Below are 18,176 nucleotides of genomic sequence, written 5' to 3'. Positions count from 1 at the left end.
AGTTCCTGCCTCAAGGTCTTTGCACAGATTTCCCCTTTTGCCTGGATACTTCTTTTAGTCATCCCTCCTGGGATCACATTGACTTGGGGTCACAGAGACTGGAGAATGAACACTTCAGAGGTTGCTGGATTGGGGCAAATTCATTCTCAGAACACCAGACTGAGCTGTATACTCCCATGAGTTCACCCAGATTGGAATGTAGAAATGTCTTTGGTCATAATTTGAGGTATGCACATGCATGGCACCACTACAACTTGGCTATGGAAACTCCTGCAGCCACAGACTAAGCCATTGCCGTTGCTGGACTCACAAAACCTGGTGTGGGGGCGCTTGCAGGGTCTCACAGGCTCTTGCGGGCAGAATTCACACTATAATGGGTATGGCTATGCCTGTGGTCATACAAACCTTTTGTGTGAACACTTCTGCTGCTATTCTAGGTTGTACATATTCTGGGGTCAGACAGACTGGTGTGTGGACATTCCTGTGGTCACAGTGACTTGGGTAAAAGGACTCCTGGGTTAAATAACTGTGGTGTGGACTCTATCCTAGACTCACAGAGTGTGGAATGGACATTTCTGGAGTCACACATAAGTGTGATTATTCTTGTGGCCAGAAATTGAAATATAGATACACCTGTAAACACACACTCCAGTTTAAATAGCAATTCCAACACAGATTGGACACTGCTTCTAACAGACTCAAGAATGTACATTCTTGGGTCACACAAACTGGGGTGTGGAAACTCCTTGGGTCACAGCCAGATATGGAAATGCTTGGGGTCAGTCTAGGGTGTGGATGGTTCTTGGGTCACAGACAGTGTGGGTTCCTAATAATACAGGATTAAGTTGCAGAAAATGTTCTGTCTGGCTAGAAGTCTAGTCGCCCCCACAGTCCCATACTGGAGATTTAATCAGGGTGCTGAGCTATATCTTTAATCTTTTTTAAGTTTTGAGAAATAGTCTTGCTAAATTACCAAGGCTGGCCTCAAACTTGTGATTCTTCGGTCTCAGCTTAAGAGAGGTTTTTCTTTTTTTTCCTTTTTTTTTTCTGGTACCTGGAAATGAACCCAGGGACACTCAACCACTGAGCCACACCCTCAGTCCTTTTTTTTTGGTATTTTATTTACCAACAGGGTCTCACTGAGTTGCTTAGGACCTCACTAAGTTGCTGAGGCAGGCTTTGAAATTGTGATCCTCCTGCCTCAGCCTCCCAAGCTGTTGGGATTACAGGCATGTGCCACTGTTCCAGGCAAGAGAGGAGTTTCTTTCTAAAAAAAATTATTTTGGGAAACCCTTTAACATCTCATCAAATCTGTGGATCTCTTCACTGATTTTTTGTTGAGATGGGGTCTTGCTTGTTTGTCTGGGCTGGCCTCAAACTCCTGGGTTCAAGCATTCCTCCTACCTCAGCATCCCAAGTATTGGGATTACATGTGTACCACTGTGCTGGGCTTAGAGAATTTTTTTTTTTGGCAGCACTAGGATTGGAATCCAGGGCATTGCACATGTTAGGCAAGCACTCTACCAGGGAGTTACACCCCCAGCCCTTAGAATATTTAAAGCAAATGTGCATGTGTGCTTGCACACACACACAAAGAATTACAATGAAAATCAATTATATTGAAATACAATTATCACTATATATTAAACTGAAAAAAATTGGGATGCAACTGGATTTTTATTACAACATCAGATTATAAGATCTGTTGTCATCCAAAGTGGTAAGCAATATAATATTTCAACCTGTCTGTAACAACTGTAATGAAATATAAAGGTAACTGACTTGCATTGGTGGGAAAATTGCATGTACCGTTTTTACTGTTGTGACTTGTGGCCAGCATTCATAACTGGGAGTAAAACTAAAATTCAGTTTTATTGGTGAGAATAAAGATATATTTTCCTCCATCAAGTATACTGGATACACCTGACATCTATCCAGGTTCAACTCCTGCTTTCAGGGAAAGTTCTAGAAACTCCAAGAGAGGTTTAGAGAAGAGACAAGGCATCACACAAGTTCAAGAAAGTTCTACTCTATCGCAGCAGACTTCTACACTAGTTCTTTCCTTGTTGTCATTGTAGGTTTCCACACAGACTTGTTTGTTCAGTTCTTGCTGATGTTTGAAAATAAGTCCATCAACTGAAGTTCTGGTTTACCTGATAGGCAGCAGCTTCGAAGTTGTATCAGCATGCCAGCAAACCAAAGGTCAAAGAAAGCAAGTTTTAAGCAAAAATATATGTTCTCAGGAGCTGATTGTATAGTTTAGTGGCAGAGTGCTTACCTAGCAAGTGATGATGCTGTGTTCAATTCCCAGCATTGCAGAAAAGGAGAACGTTCCTGCTTTCTTTTACTATAATCATTGTTCACTAAGCTGCTGATATTTTTAGTGATTTTTCTCCCTTACTTTTACTGTGAACCATAACAGAAAAATGCATAAAACATATATGTTCAGTTATTAACTGTAAGGTGTTATTTTGTATAATTACAGGATGCTCATTTTTTTGCTGTGTAGTTCTCTACTGTGAATAGACCATGATTTAATGGGGTGCTGCTATGAACATCCAATGACCATAAAAAATTTTAATTTCAAAAATAGTAATTTTCAGGCTGGGGTTGTGGCTCAGTACTAGAGCACTTGCCTAGCATGTTCGAGGCAATGGATTTGATCCTCAGCACCACATAAAAATAAAATAAAGGCATTGTGTCTATCTACAACTAAAAAATATTTTTTAAAAATAGTAATTTTGAGAGTATAACAAATGGCAGGTATACTCAGTGTATGGAGAACCAACAATACAAACAACACAAACTGTTAGCCATGTGAATGCCTATGGCCAACTCTGTGGATGCATGGGCAATACCAACTGTATCATGGCTACCTCCAGGAAGATGGCAACTGAGAGGCCTGATCCATTCTAATACTCATTTCTTAGGAGTGCAATTGGCATACACACAGCTTTAGTAAATGCTGTCTGACAGTTTTCCACAGTGGCTGCACCTTTTATATTCCTAGCATTCCAACAGTACTTTTGTTTCTGGTACAATTGTACCTGGTTTCAAATTGTTGCATGTCATTCCAAACACTTGGTGTTGCCAATATTCTTAAGTTTCCCTGACCAGCAGCTTTTCATGTGCTCACTGGCCATTCTTATTTTTTTTGTTTCCTTATTGATTTATAGGACCTTTTATTTACTTAAGTAGCAGGAATTGAAACCAGGGGCATTTTATCACTAAGCTACAACCACAGTCTTTAAAAAAATTTTTTTTTTTTTGGAAACAGGGTCTTGCTAAGTTGCTGAGGTTGGCCTCAAATCTGTGATCCTACTGCCCCAGCCTCCTGAGTCACTGGGATTTCAGGTGTTTGCAATCACATAGCTATTAGGACCTTTTAAATATTAAAGGTGCTATGTATAAGGATTGTAAACATCTTTCCCAACTTTGCTTTGATGTTTCAATTTTTTATTATTTTTTAAGTTGTAGATGGACACAATATCTTCATTTTACTTATTTTTGTGTGGTGCTGAGGATCAAACCCAGTACCTGACACATGCTAGGTAAGCATCCTAGTACTGATCTATGACCCCAGTCCCTTGTTTATTTCTTAAAAAAATAATTACTTTTTGATGCAGTGCTGGGGATTGAACCCAGGTCCACATACATGCTAGGAAAGTGGTCAGTAACTGAGCTATATCCAATTCAAAAAATTGTTCTGGGGATTAAACCTAGGACCACTGAACTACATTCCCAGCTATTTCTTTCTTTGTTACTGGGGATCGAAACCAGGGTGTTTACCACTGAGCAATATTCCCAGCCCTTTTTTTAAAAAAATATTTTTTAGTTGTTCATAGACCTTTATTTGTTTACTTATATGTGGTGCTAAGAATCAAACCCAGTGCCTCACACATGCTAGGCAAGTGCTCTACCACTGAGCCACAACCCCAGGCCATCCCAGCCCTTTTTGAGACAGGTTTTGCTAAGTCACCGAGGCTGGCCTTCAACTTGCAAATCCTCCTGCCTTAGCCTCCCTGGTAGTTGGGATTACAGGAGTGAGCCACTGCATCTGGTCCCAGGCCTTTCAATTTTTTAAAAAGGTGTCTTTTTAACAAAAGAATGTCTGAACACCCTGTTAGGCCACTGTCAAAAAATGGGCATCCTGACTGGGGTCTAGCTCTGTGGTAGAGTGCATGCATGAGGCCCAGGGTTCTGCAGTGCTGTGGGGGAGCACTGTGGGAGCCAGAGAATAAGGAAAGGAGGGAGAGTCCTCCATCATCTGGAGTTTAGCCTAATGTGCCAGAGGTCAACTGGCCCCAAACTGTTTCCTACCACAGTTCTACCTTTGAGATTTTTCTGTGTCCTCTCCCCGGTATGCTCTCTGCTAGGTCGACACATGGATCTCCTTCCCAGCTACTTCAGGTCTTTGCTGAAGACCTTCCTTGACAACCCTTTTAAAAACCCCCAAACAAGTCTGCCTAGAATCCCTGATTCCCTTTACTCTGCTTTACCTTTTCTGTTTTTCAAATCCCATATTCCTTTTACATATCATGTCACTTAACAAAAGGGACATGTGAGAAATGTGTCCTTAGGCAATTATGTCACTATGATTATCATAGTCTTTATTTACACAAAACAAGATGGTTACAATGTCACTCCGAGATATCTTTATATATATATATATATATATATATATATATATATATATATTGTTGATGGACCTTTATTTTATTTATTTATATGCAGTGCTGAGAATTGAACCCAGTGCCTAACACATGCTAGGCAAGTGCTCTACCACTGAGCTACAACCCCAGCCCCACTGGGAGGTATCTTATGGACCACCATAGTATATGCAGTCCACTACTGACTAAAACTTCATTATGCAATACATGACAGTATTGCAAGATATATAGTGATTCATAAGTTATTTATAGTATGTGTGCATTCAAAGACTGTTTTATTATTTATTAACTCTTTCCCAAAGTAGTAGTTCAGCGAGGGCTACTGACCTATTTTGATCCATACTCTATGTAACTAGAACAATGCCTGGCACATTTCAAAGGTGAAATTTAGCTGGGTATAGTGGTGAAAGTCTGTCATCCCAGCTAGGAACTGAGACTGAGGCTGAAGTGAGAGGCTCACTTGAGCCCAGGAGTTTGAGACCGCCCTGAGAATTATAGTGAGACCCACCCCCCTACTCCCATCTCAAAAACAAAGGTGAATTTTACTGAGCTTTTTCCCTTTACTCTCAACCCCTTAAGATAAAAGGAAACTTACCTAATGTGTTAAGGTAAAGAATCATTTCATTATCTTCCATCTACTCAAGGAAAAGAAAAGGGACTCAGATATTTGGTAAAATCATTTTATTTGTTTTACTTGGGTAGACCCATTATTTTTTTTTCTTTTGGTTCTGGGGGGTCAAACTCAGGGATACTTTACCACTGAGTTACATTCCCGGTCTTTTTTTTTTTTTTTGAGACAGAGTCTCACTAAGTTGCTGAGACTGGCCTTGAAACTTATGATCCTTCTGCCTTGGCCTTTCAAGTAGCTGGGACTACAGGTTGCACCACCATGCCTGGATCAACCCATTATTTTTACAGCTATTGGAAGGCAAGAAAGTAGAAGCATGTGACTCAGGGCAGAAAGAGGTACATTGGGAAGGGGTCTATGGGGGCTCAGAGCCATGTTTCCAGACCTCAGGGCCCAGCATGGTGTGGCACTGAGGTGTGGCCAGGGGCTGGGGTAATGTGTCTACTCTGCTGATGGGGTGGTCCTGGGGACGCGTCTCCTTGGCCAGCCGCCCCTTCTTCTTCAATGTGCAGGCCTCCTGGTATGGGGGTGAAATGGGAGGCTGTGTGGGGGGAGTGTACTTGTACTCGGAGCCATCTTCCAGCTGTGGGGACACAAAAGGGATGAACATGGTGAGGGTCTGGGAACCTAACTTCCCCCAACCGCCTCCTGCTGGCCAACACTCACATCCAATGGGTAACTGCGATCCGAATCATAGGCACTCAGGTCCCCACAGGTCACGAAAGGCACAATGATGCGGGTGGGACCATCCAATTGGTTGAAATCTGAGTCTTAGGAACAGGCAGAGAGAAGACTGAGGACGAGGCCAGTCATAATTCAGGCTGTAGTATGGGTGCCTTATCCTCCCCACACAGCCACCAGCCACTCTCTTAGTCCTCCACCAGCAACCCTTTTTTGGTTCAGATCACCTCTTCAAGGCGGGCCCTCCCCACCACCCCTTCTAATACACTGGTCTTTGCTCTGGGGTTTCAGTGCACACATGTTCACCCAACATTCTATTATACACTGCTTGCTCCTTGTCTCATTGAAATATGATGCCCATGAGGGCAGGCTCTGTCTCTTCCTGCCAGGGTCAAGGTTAGAGACCCTCATGGGGGTTGGGGATGTGGCTCAGTGGTAGAGCACTTGCCCAGTGAGGGTAAGGCCCTGAGTTTCATTCCCAGCACCACAAAAAAAATACCCTCATGAGGTAAAAGTTTGACAAGGGTGAGCTTTCCACCTGAGGGTGTGACTAGGGTCTTCCTAAGACAGAATTTCCTTAGGTAGCAAAGTCTTTCCTAGGAGAGGGCTCAGGATCCTCCAAGGACAAAATTTTCATCAAGATCAAGAGTTACCACTAAGGGACTAACTGGGTTGAAGCTCTCCTGGGACAAAACAGCCACCAGAGGGTGAGGCTGAAGGCTAATTACATGAGACATTAATTTCGTGAGGCTGGGGTTAGTTTCCCCAGGGATGGGCCCACAGCTTTGGCTCTCACCGTACGAATGGTCCAGCAGGGGTTTGGTCAGGTCTGGCACAAAGCCCTCAGGAGGGTCATAACCCTGACAGACAGCAAAGGCCTCTGTGGGGGGAATCTGGAGTGAGGGTAAAGGACTGCCACCTTCACCCCATGCAGGTTGAGTTCCCAAGTATCCCCTTGCCAGCCTGGCCTCCACTGCACTGACCAATGCTGGAGTTGCGGCTGCTCCTGGGCTTGGCGCAGAGCACGCTGGAGAAGAAGACCCGCAGCTGGCTATAAAGCAGCGTCACATCCCGACCTCGGAATATCTGTAGGGTGGAGAGGCCAAGATGCAGGGGTGAGGGTAGCCCTCAGTGACCTCTCTCTATACTCCATCAGGTTCCCCAAGACTTACCTTGGCCACAAAGCAGCCCCCTGGCTTCAAGACATGTGTGGCAATGTTCAGAGCCTGTGAGCAGGACAGATGGCTGAGGCTGAGGTGCACACAGTTGGGAGGGGGCCAAAGAAGGGCAGGGGTGACCAGGCATTACTCACGGCTAGGAGGAGCTGGGCCTGCATGTACTCATCCACATCATGAAGGCCAGTAACTGCGGTGAGAGGAAGAATATTAGGGGGCCTATCTGTTTGTATGCTTCTTGTACCAGAGATATTAGATAGCTAAAAACAACAGTTCCCAGGCTTTTACTACTAAGATTCTGGATGCAAATTAGTATCTGCCAACTGAATGAGTAGTCTGAGCTCCCAACTCTTAGGAAATCACTGCAATTCTCCAAACTCATATACAGTACAAGCAGCATTATCATTTCCACCTCCAGCCTGGATGGTTCCTCTGAGCTCCAGATTCACAGACAAGATTCCACAGCTCCAACAAGTCCAAAAGCAAACTCCTGACCTCCCTTCTCAAACCTGCACCCCTCACCATCTTCCCCATCTCACTTGATCCTTCCAGTTGTTTAGGCCCAATCCCTTAGTTCTCTTTAAAGTCCTCCCATCATCCTCACCTAGTGCCCACATTATAGCCATTAGCAACCTGTCAGCTCTACCTTCAAAAGATCTCCTGAACTGACTACCTTCTTTCCATCACAGCCACTTATCACTCACCTGGACTACTACAGTGGCCTCTTCCTCCTGGGGTCCCATTTCCACCCTTGTTCCTCCCATTGCTTAAGCAGCCTGTGGATCTTGTCACAACCCAAGCCAGACACAGTCTTCTGTCCATGACTCTGTTTTTTTGTTTTTGTTTGGTACTAGGGATTAGACCCAGGGGCTCTTAACCACTGAGCCACATCCCCCGCCCTATTTTGTATTTTATTTAGAGACACATTTTATTTTATTTGTGAATTTTTTCCCAATGGGTGTTCAGTTGCTTAGTGCCTGGCTTTTATTTAAAAAAAATTGTTTTGGTTGTAGAGGGACACAATACCTTTATTTATTTATTTTTATGTGGTGCTGAGGATCGAACCCTGTGCTTCACATGTTCTAGGCAAGTGCTCTACGACTGAGCTGTAACCACAGACCCCCAGCCCTCTTTTTAAAATATATATTTCTTATTTGGAGACAGGGTCTTGCTGAGTTGCTTAGGGCTTTGCTTTGCTAAGTTGCTGAGGCTGCCTTTGAACTCATGATCTTTCTGCCTCAGCTTCCTGAGTCTCTGGGATTACAGGCATGTGCCACCACACCCAGCAGTCCTTTTTATTTATTTATTTTATTTTGAGACAGGGTCTTGCCTGAGGCTGGTCTTGAACTTGCCATCCTCCTGACTCAGCCTCCCGAGTCACTGGGATTACAGGTGTGCATCACCATGCCCAGGCTCTTATGGTTTTCTTCAAGCATTCATCCCGGTGAAAAAGCCAAATCATCACTGTGTCCCACCAGTATCTGTTTCCTGTCACTTCTCTGATTTCCTTTATTCTGTTTTTCTTTTTTTTAAATGGAACTAGGAATTAAACTCAGGGTATCACACATGCCAAACAAGCACTTTACCACTGAGTGACATCCCCAGTCCTCTGACTTATTTCCTATCATTGTTCCCCCTTACTCTGTTCCAGCCTCACTGATCTCCCCACACTTCCTCATACATACTGAGCACCCTCCCACCTCAGGGTCAGCATGAGCTGAAACTTTGCTTGGTTCACTCTTCCTCCTGATGCTTATCCATGGCTTGCTCCCTCACATCCTTTAAGTCTCTGCTATAAAGTTGGTGAGACCCTCCCCTTCTATATTCAAAACAACAACACATGCCCCATTTATCTGCCAGTTTCATTGATTTCCCTGTGGTACCTATAACATTGTTTGTGTGTGTGTATGTGTGTGTTGCTGGGGATTAAGCACATGTCATGCAAGTACTCTACCACTGAGCTACATCCCCAGTCTTTACCTATTACTTTTTAACATGCTACATACATTTTGTTTTACTATTATTATTTTTGGGTACTAGGAATTGAACCCATGGATGCTTAATCACTAAGCCTCATCCCCAGTCATTTTTATTCTGTATTTTGAGACAGGGTCTCACTAAGTTGCTTACAGCCTCACTAAATGGCTCAGGTTGGCTGTGAACTTGTGATTCACCTGCCTTAGCCTCTTGAGTTGCTGGGATCACCACTAGAACATGATCTCCATGAAGTCAGAGATCAGTGGAATTTGTGTGTGTGTGTGGTACTAGGGACTGAACCCAGGGCTTGATGCAAGCTAGGCAAGTGCTCTACAACTAAGTTACAGCCACAGTCCTCTTTTAATTGTTTAAGTTTGGAAATAGGGTCTTGCTAAATTGCTCAGGTTAGCCTCAAACATATGATCCTCTTGCTTCAGTCTCCCAAGTAGTTGTTATTACCAGCTTGTATTACTATGCCCAACAGATCAATGAAATTTTATTTGTGAATTTTTTCCCAACAGGTGTTCAGCAAATTTTTGTGTGTGTGTATAGTAATGGGGACAGACCAGGTTCTTGCACATGCTGGGCAAGTGCTCTACCACTGAGCTAAGTTCCCAGTCCTTTATTTTTTAAATTTTATTTTGAGACAGGGTCTCACTAAATTGCCCAGGCTGGCCTATAATTTTTGATCCTCCTGCCTCAGCCTCCTGAGTAGCTGGGATTAGAGGAATGTGCCACCACATCCAGCCACAAATGTGTTTTAAATGAATGGCTGACTGACTGAAGGGAAAAAAAAATAGTAAGATGGAATTCAACTGGTGCAAAAATAGAAGAAGGAAGCGTGGACAAGAAGCCCGAAACTGAACGGAAAGGCTGGGGACGTAGTTCAGTGGTAAAACACTTGCATGAGGCCCTCGGTTTCATTCCCACTCCCCTGTAAAACAAAACAAAAAACAAAACCACAAGGTTGATAGAGGTGGGAGTGAAGAGAGGCAGAGAGCAGGCAGCAGAGGTGGGCATAAGCTGCCAGATGTGGGAAAAGCTGAGAACAGAAGGAAGAGGCAGAAAAAGTCAATTCAGGTGAAAGACAGAGGACACCCCTCCCCTGTTTACCGTCAGGAGCCCCATCGCACACCACTAGGTCCGCAGGGCAGCCCTCAAAGTGCTGGATGATCTCCTTGGCAGTGGAAAGCTAGGAAGAGAGGGATGATGAGTGGCCCCACCGCTCCCCACTGCTTCCCTTGAACCCTACCTGCCCATGACCCTGCACTGGAAGGTCCTGGGTAATCTAAGTTTTTAAAGAACCGAGGTCCATCTCTAGGGACCCAGCCTCATCATTACTTGTAGTTGCTCTGTGGTAATAACTTGCTGGCTGTTTCTCTGCTGGTAGTCTCTGTCTTTCTAGTCTGATTCTTTCTTTTCTCTCTCTCTCTCTCTCTCTCTCTCTCTCTCTCTCTCTCTCTCTCTCTCTCTCTCCCTCCCTCCCTCCCTCCCTTTTTGCAGTGCTAGGGATCAAACCCAGGGTCTTACACATGCTAGGCAACCACTCTTCCACTGAGCTACAGCCCCAGCCCTCTTTCTATTTCTATTGCTCTATCTTCCACTTTCCATAGTCCCCAGGTGGTGGCTTTCACTCAGAATACACCCCAACACCCTTAACCATGCTCTCACCTGGGTGATGTCTCCCTGGATCTGTATCACACCTGGCAGTGGAGCCATAGCCTGCAAGTCCACAGCCACAACTTGGCCAGACTTTTGACTCCTGTGGACAATGTGGCCCACATCAGCCCAGTTTTCATTCTGGGCCCTTCCCCCACCTGGTCCCTCCTGACCTCTCCTCACCACTTACCCAATCTTCTGGCTCAGCACCTGGCTCCAGCTGCCCGGGGCTGCACATAGATCAACTGCCCGTGTCACGCCTGGGCACACACGGTGAAAGTATACTGGTCAGCTGCACCCACCTCTTCAGCCTGAGAACCCTACAAAGTTTACCCCTCTCCCTTGGGGAGCATTCATGTCTATCTACTGCCCAGGTGCCTACTTCCTCTTGAGTATTTGACTCATCTTCCTGCTTGTCCCAGAGACCCTCCAAATCAGCCCACCCATGGCAGGGAGCTCTGTAGACTTAGGTACTTGTCTGTCTCCTGTGCCCATCCTCCCCCAAGGGTGACTTGCCCACCAGTTAGGGACCTTGGAAGAGCTGAAATTCTTCATCGAGTTGTAGCAGCTTGAAGGCACTGCGGGCCCGCCAGCCATTCTCCTTGGCCAGACGGTAGTAGACATCCCGCTTGTCCTTTGAAGTCCGTCCCATTTCACACTGCCCAAGGACCTGTCAGCAGTCAGCTGATGCCACGGAGTATTTGTAACCAAGTGAGTGGGCCACCACCTACCTATGCAGGGCAGAGAGAACCGTGCACATTTAACTGTGCTCTTGGGATGTACAAGACAGCTTGCTCAGCTCCTGAGAAAACTGAAGTTCAGACCCCACTGAACTCATGGTACCCCAAGGACACTACTATTGAGCTCTCAGGCTTCACTGCTCACCACAGACCCCCATCACTTACCCCGCAGATCCCACAAAAGTTATTTCATAGAATGGCCTGTTACTGACCCTGTCCACCATCCACCCCTGTCACTGACACTTCATATAGTAATCTCTATTACTCTCTGATGGTTCTTTTCTTTCCTTTTTTTTTTTTTGTTTGGTACTGGGGATTTAATCCAGGGATGCTTAACCAATGAGCTTAACCACTGAGCCCTTTTGTTTTTTAATTTTGAGACAGGGTCTCACTAAGTTGCTTAGGGCCTTGCTAAATTGCCAAGGCTGGCTTTGAACTTGCAATCCTCCTGCATCACTGGGATTACAGGTAAGTGTCACAGCACCCAGCTCTCTATGACTCTATAAAAATTTCTCTGCTTGCATAATCCCCATTAACATCTCACTGACCATTTCTTCAGTTGTACCAAAGAGCCCTATTAGCCCCCCATTAGCCCCTTGCTTTTCACCCATTTTACCCTCATTGTATTTCCCATCTCCTTAATCTTTCCCTTTCTATCCTATCTTCCATTAATCCCTTAAATGATTAGGCTCCCAGTAATAACATTGTTACATACTTAACACCTGCTAATATCCAGAGGCTTATGACCTGTTAGCTCCCCATTAAATTCTAAATTATTGATTTATCAGACCCCATTAACTCAGCCCCCCAATTGACCACTCATATACATCACAACACTAGTCATCTGGTAACCCCTTCCTTCATTAACATACAGTGGCTTTACTCCCTGATGCTCAAACATCAGTTCCCCATTCTCTCCTTACTGCCCATCCTGCCTTCCACTGATCATTTGATGACCACATCCCAATAGCTTTCTATTACCCACTCTTCGCTCACTCTGTCCCTATTAATTCCTCCAGGGTCATGGCACAACATCCCACAGGAACATCAGCCTCTTATTATGTCTTCTTTCATCACTACTCCTGTTGGTGCCTTGATCATGACTCCCATTCATCTTTGTTATTCCCTCTGTAACCTCACCATTTTGATTACTACGTCCCATCACTCTCCATTAACCCACCAGATATTATATCTTCACCAATTCCTTGGAGAGCATACCCCCAGCCACCTATCTTCTAGTTGCCAACTCCACATCCTCGTCATTAATCAATTAATGAACACAACCCACAAGCCCCCATGAACATATTGACTAAAACATTCCTAATTAGCTCCTATTGATTCCCCAGTAACACCTCACTAGACTTCTCTTACCCCAGAGGTCCCACAAACCTCGCATTAGCAGCCCTCTGGCCATACCCGCTGTCTGTCTTTATCAACTCACAGACGGTGACCCCATTGGGACCACTAGATCCCTTTCAAGGCGGTTCCGCGAACCATTGTGTTGCCACGTGCTCCACTCACACAAGCTCATCTAGCATTCCAGTCCTTTTCTGTAGACAAACCTTGGGTCTGGAACCTACCAGGTGCTAGACGCCTAGACTATGTACCCACGGCACCAAAAGCACAACTTCCTCTGTCCCCTGACGACGGGACAGAGCAGGGATGCCTCCAGTCAGGGTCCGAATCCACGTCTTCCGTACCCCGGGGCCTACCTTAGCTCTCTGTGCCGGGAGGAACAGGAGGATAGAGGGTGGTGCGCCAGCAGTCAGAGCCACAGAAAGACTGTAAACTGGTGAAAAATAGTAGGACTTTAGTTTGTTTTCGTAGTTGAACTGAATGTCTGTCACGCATGCCTAAGCGGTATTGCCGCGGAACAAACTTGACATCCTGGAACGCCAAGTCCAGATCCGATCTGAACGTACAACGTGTGTCCCATCGCCTTGGGTCGAATATCCGGGTCACGAGAACTCCGTTCCCGGCATGCAATGGGTACGATCAGAACGACTGATCTCGCGCACTGCGTGTTCAAAACGTCGCGATGCAGAACTGATCCTTTGTTCTTTTGTTCCAACACCGAGCTCGGATTGCTCCTCCGCTCCTCCCAATTTGAATCTGGGTGTCATTGAACCTATGGACTACATTTCCCAAAATGCAACGGGCACAAGAGCGCCCATTCATTATACGCATGACGTGAAGAGAAATGACTGCTGGGGGCTTGAACGTGAAATAAAGTGCATTGTTAAAGTGCCCAAGCGCGCGGAAGCCACTCTGCTCCCCTTTTTAACGCCACCTGCGCTATTTGGTAGCGCTGCCTTTAATTTTGTCAGCTCAGAGCTTCGGTTTCCCCCAGCTGGAAATTAGGGGATTATCAGTGGTTTAGAATTTACAGTGTCATTAAGAGGGTTAAAGAGGTGTAGTTTAGGGCTGGGGGGATAGCTCAGTTGGTAGAGTGCTTTCCCTCAAATACGAGGTTCTGAGTTCAATCCCCAGCACAACAAAGAAAAGAGTTGTAGTTTAAGGTCACTCTCTGTCTTCTCATAATTGTGTTAAACGTTTTTTTCTTAAAACATTCTTAACTCCTGCCCACCAAAAAGACTACATGTGCATCGCGACTTAGTGCAGAAAACATAAATGTAATAATGGAAAAATTATAACATTTACCATGTTCTAGGCACTATTCTAAGTGCACTGAGTTGTGTTCTGGTAACCTCATTAATAAATAAATGAACATACCCTGACTTTTCACAGCCAAGAGGACTGGTTTCTTCTAACATGTGCCAGTTTCCATGGTTTACATACGATCAGCTTGTCAGATTTCAAGTTACTGATGTATAGTCTCTGAACATGGGATGCAGCGGCACACCATTATATACTATACCTACCATACAGATGAAATAAGGGGCAAATGACCTCAAGATCATTGAGAATGAGTGAAATGTAGTAAAATAAGTAGTGATAGGGTTTGAGTATTTATTATCTTAAAAAATCAAGTCCGCCGGGTGCGGTGGCACACGCCTGTGGTCTCAGCAGCTTGGGAGGTTGAGGCGAGGATCTCAAGTTCAAAGTTAGCCTCAGAAATGTGTGAGGTGCAAAGCAACTCGGTGAGACCTTGTCTCTAAATAAAATACAAAATAGGACTGGGGATGTGGCTCAGTGGTTGAGTGCCCCTGAGTTCAATCCCTGGTACCCCCTACCTCCCAAAAAATCTCGTCCAAGCTGGGCACGTAGGTGCACACCTATAATCTCAGCGATTTGGGAGGCTGAGGCAGGAGGTTTGTGAGTTCAAACCCAACCTCAGCAATTTAGTGAGGCTCTTAGCCACTCAGCAAGACACTGTCTCTTAATAAAATATTTAAAAGGGGTTGGGGTTGTGGCTGAGTGGTTAATCACCACTGAGTTTAATCCCTGGTACCAAGGAAAAAATCCAACCCAGAGGTGGAGATGAAGCTCAGTGGTAGAGCACTTGCCTAGTATGTGCTAGGTCCTGGGGACAGAACCCAGGGCCACAAAAAATTATGCAAAAAAATCTAGTCCCCTTAATTTTAAAAATATAGCATTTCATTTTTAGCAATTGTTTTTTCACAGTCAGTTAACAATATTCCTGATAATTGAACAAGCAACTCCTGCAAACCTGTACTAGTTTTTTTCAGCATACTGCTGAATTAGTTTGTTGATTCATTTTAAAAATTATTTGTTCTTTTTAGATATACATGACAGTAGAATGTATTTTGGCATAGGCATATTATACATATTCTTTCTTTTTATTTTAGTACGGGGAATTGAACCCAGGGGTGCTTAACCACCGAACCATAGCTGCAGCCCTTTTTAATATTTTATTAGAAATTAGAGGCAGGGTCTCACAGAGTTGCTTAGGGCCTCGCTAAGGTGCTGAGACTGGCTCTGAACTTGTGATCCTCTTACCTCAGCCTCCCAAGTCCCTGAGGTTACAGGTGTGTACCACCAATGCCCGGGTGCATATTCATTTTAATCTTTACAGCAACCAGCAATCATATAAGATGGTTATTGTAATTGTCCCCCATTTAGAGATAAGTTACTGAGGCAAGGGAGAATATCTATCTATCTATCTATCTATATAAAATGAGTATAAACATATGGCATTTAGCACAATATGTATATGATTATATAGAAATATAGTGATGTATAATATTTACTAGTACAGAAATGATATATTAGTAAACAAATAATAAACACAAATATGCCATATGTAAATATGAAGTATATAATGTATATAGTTTATACATTTTGCATCATGTATAAAACCTGCATATTGTCATATATTTATAACATATGAATGTATATGTTAACATATATATGATAGTATCTCTATACATTTACTTACTACAGTAACTGTACTAAATACACAATTAAATTAGTAAATATAGACCAGGTGCCATGCTGTACGCCTGTGATCCTAGCAGCTCCGGAGGCTGAGGTAGGGGGATCAAGAGTTCAGAGCCAGCCTCAGGAAAAAGCGAGGCACTAAGCAACTCAGTGAGACCCTGTCTCTAAATAAAATACAAAATAGGGCTGGGGATGTGATTCAGTGGTGGAGTGTCCCTGAGTCTAATGCCTGGTACACCCCCCCACACCGCAAAAAAAGGTAAATAAAGCTGTTGTGATGTAATCCCAGTGACACAGGAGGATCACAAGTTCAAGGCCAGCCTTGGAAGCTTAGCAAGACCCTAAGTAATTTTGTGAGACTCTGTTTCAAAATTTAAAAAATAAACAAATAAAAAGGTCTGTGGATATAGCTCAGTGCCCCTGTGTTCAATTCCCAGTATTGTGGGTGGGTGGAAGCTATGAAAACAGTAAAATATCGTGAAAGCAATGGAATAATAGAGGGGTTGATTTTCTTTTTCTTTCTTTTCTTTCCTTTCCCCTCCCAGCATCTCACTAAATTACTCAGGCTGTCCTGGCACTTGTGATCCTCCTCAATCTCCTGAATAGCTGTGATTAGAGGCTTGCATCTACCACACCCTACTGAGTTAGTGTTTTTAGACAACGTGGTCAGGGAAGGTTTCTCTGAGGAGGTAATATTTGAGATGAGACCCAAAGGGGAGCCAACTCTGGAAATATTGGGAGGAAATGCATTCCTGGAAGAAGGAAAGCTGAAAGCAAAGACATGAGTGGCAACCAGTTTGGCGAGCATTCTAGAAACTGAAGAATTGATTCCTCATTCTGAATGTGAGCTTTGCCAGTCACGGATCCCTATTGTCATATTTGCCACTGCCTCCCAGTCCCTAGAACGGTAGCTGGTACACAACTGATGTGCTATGAATGTTTCCTGAAACAACGCTTTTGTGATTTTGTTCCTTCATTCTTTTTTTTAAATAAATTCTTAGTTGCCAATGGACCTTTATTTTATTTATTTATATGCGATACTGAGAATTGAACTCAGTGCCTCATACAGGCTAGGCAAGTGCTCTACCACTAAGCTACAACCTCAGACTGCCTTCATTTTTTTCTTAATGGTGCTTTCTGTATTTTTGCAAAGCCCTGGGAAGAGGAGCAAAGTGAGGTTAGAAGTGACTGCTTGGGGTATAGCTCAGTGGTACAGTACTTGCCTAGCCCTGGGTTTGAGCTCCATCACTTCAAGTAAAGGAAAAAACAACAGCAGAACTCAAGGGCCTTGGGGGCAGTAGGAACCCAGGTTACCTGCAGAGGTGAGTGAGTATGAGAAAGGAAGGATTTAAGCCACCAGGCCACTACTCCACAAGAAAGGAGGGAACTGCCAGTCATTGGAAGTTTATGTTCACCCAGTGGGACACTTCCTACTGTCGTGTATCAAGAGTCACATATTAACCAGGCTCATTGTTCTGTGAGATTCTCTCCTTCTACCCAAAGTTGGACTTGGGACCTTCCAGGTAACCTGCTGCAGCCCAAACCTCTGATTGCATATTTTGACCTAATGTCAACTACCTGAGACCTGCTTACCTGTGGTGCAACCCCTCCCCCTCCCTAAGGGACCTTGAAAGGACACCTTTTGCTTTCCCTGGACTAGCTGAAGCTTAACTTCAGACCCTGCCATGCTATGGGTTCTAATAATCTTCTTTGCCCAAAGGTTCATCTGACTCCATTCTCTCTCTCCCTCCCTCCTCCTTCCTTTTTGAACGTAACATTTGGTGCTGAAACCCCGGAGAGGTATTCTTGAGGCAGATTGCCCTGTGGGGTTCCTCCACCCTTGCCACTGCTTTTTCTGCATCCAACACCAGACTAGTGTTGTTGTCTGGTGAGTCTGGGTCCTCTGGGACCCCCTGCATATTAATCCTAGTGCTAGGTCAGGAGTTCCCTGGTTTGGGTCTGTTCCTTCACCCTGATCTATGGAGTAAATCTCAAGACTACAGATCTACTCAAGATCTACTTCCTCTCTCCAGAATGGAACCCAATGGACCAGAGCATGCTTATCTCTCTCACTCCTTTTGCTCAGGATCCTCTTGACTCACCAGGACTCATAATGGGTACCTCTCAATCTCATCTACCCAAAAACTCCCCCTTAATTGCCTTCTCTACAACCTGAAAGTAATTCTGGGGGTGATATTAAAGGTAAAAAAATCAATCTTTTGCAATACTGTCTGGGTACAAGGCAAGCTGGATGACAATAGTCAGTGGCCTGAAAATGGTAACT

General features: G+C 44.4%; 1 protein-coding gene across 3 annotated transcripts; it reads right to left on the bottom strand.

Annotated features, from left to right (window-relative positions):
• Positions 1–5,445: 5,445 nt before the first annotated feature.
• On the bottom strand, positions 5,446–13,584 carry Ftsj1 (FtsJ RNA 2'-O-methyltransferase 1). 3 transcript variants are annotated; one of them, XM_047537175.1, is made up of 11 exons: positions 13,243–13,584; positions 11,322–11,521; positions 10,981–11,050; positions 10,803–10,893; positions 10,245–10,323; positions 7,292–7,344; positions 7,152–7,205; positions 6,963–7,065; positions 6,776–6,859; positions 5,965–6,062; positions 5,446–5,881 (listed from the first exon to the last, which is right to left on the bottom strand). In XM_047537175.1, exons 2-11 carry the CDS (start codon positions 11,440–11,442, stop codon positions 5,654–5,656), a joined length of 981 nt encoding a protein of 326 aa, XP_047393131.1. In that variant the 5' UTR covers positions 11,443–11,521; positions 13,243–13,584; the 3' UTR covers positions 5,446–5,653. The 3 variants fall into 3 exon arrangements, with proteins under 3 accessions (XP_047393131.1, XP_047393130.1, XP_047393132.1); XM_047537174.1 differs by having other exon boundaries at positions 5,965–6,068; positions 13,243–13,583; XM_047537176.1 differs by lacking the exon at positions 13,243–13,584 and having other exon boundaries at positions 5,965–6,068; positions 11,311–11,453.
• Positions 13,585–18,176: the final 4,592 nt, after the last annotated feature.

The sequence above is a fragment of the Sciurus carolinensis genome, chromosome X, assembly GCF_902686445.1.
Source record: "Sciurus carolinensis chromosome X, mSciCar1.2, whole genome shotgun sequence".
NCBI lineage: Eukaryota > Metazoa > Chordata > Mammalia > Rodentia > Sciuridae > Sciurus > Sciurus carolinensis.
The sequence above is the reverse complement of the archived record's forward strand: the minus strand, read 5'-3'. Positions and strand labels throughout refer to the sequence as shown.

What these genes read in the sequence shown, in the direction of transcription:
- Ftsj1 (XM_047537174.1), bottom strand. Translation starts at nt 11,442, where the DNA reads ATGGGACGGACTTCAAAGGACAAGCGGGATGTCTACTACCGTCTGGCC. An exon ending in TCCAGGGAGACATCACCCAG is followed by an intron (nt 10,324 to 10,802) that starts GTGAGAGCATGG and finishes CTCTCTTCCTAG; the next exon opens with CTTTCCACTGCCAAGGAGAT. An exon ending in AGGCCCAGCTCCTCCTAGCC is followed by an intron (nt 7,206 to 7,291) that starts GTGAGTAATGCC and finishes TCCTGCTCACAG; the next exon opens with GCTCTGAACATTGCCACACA.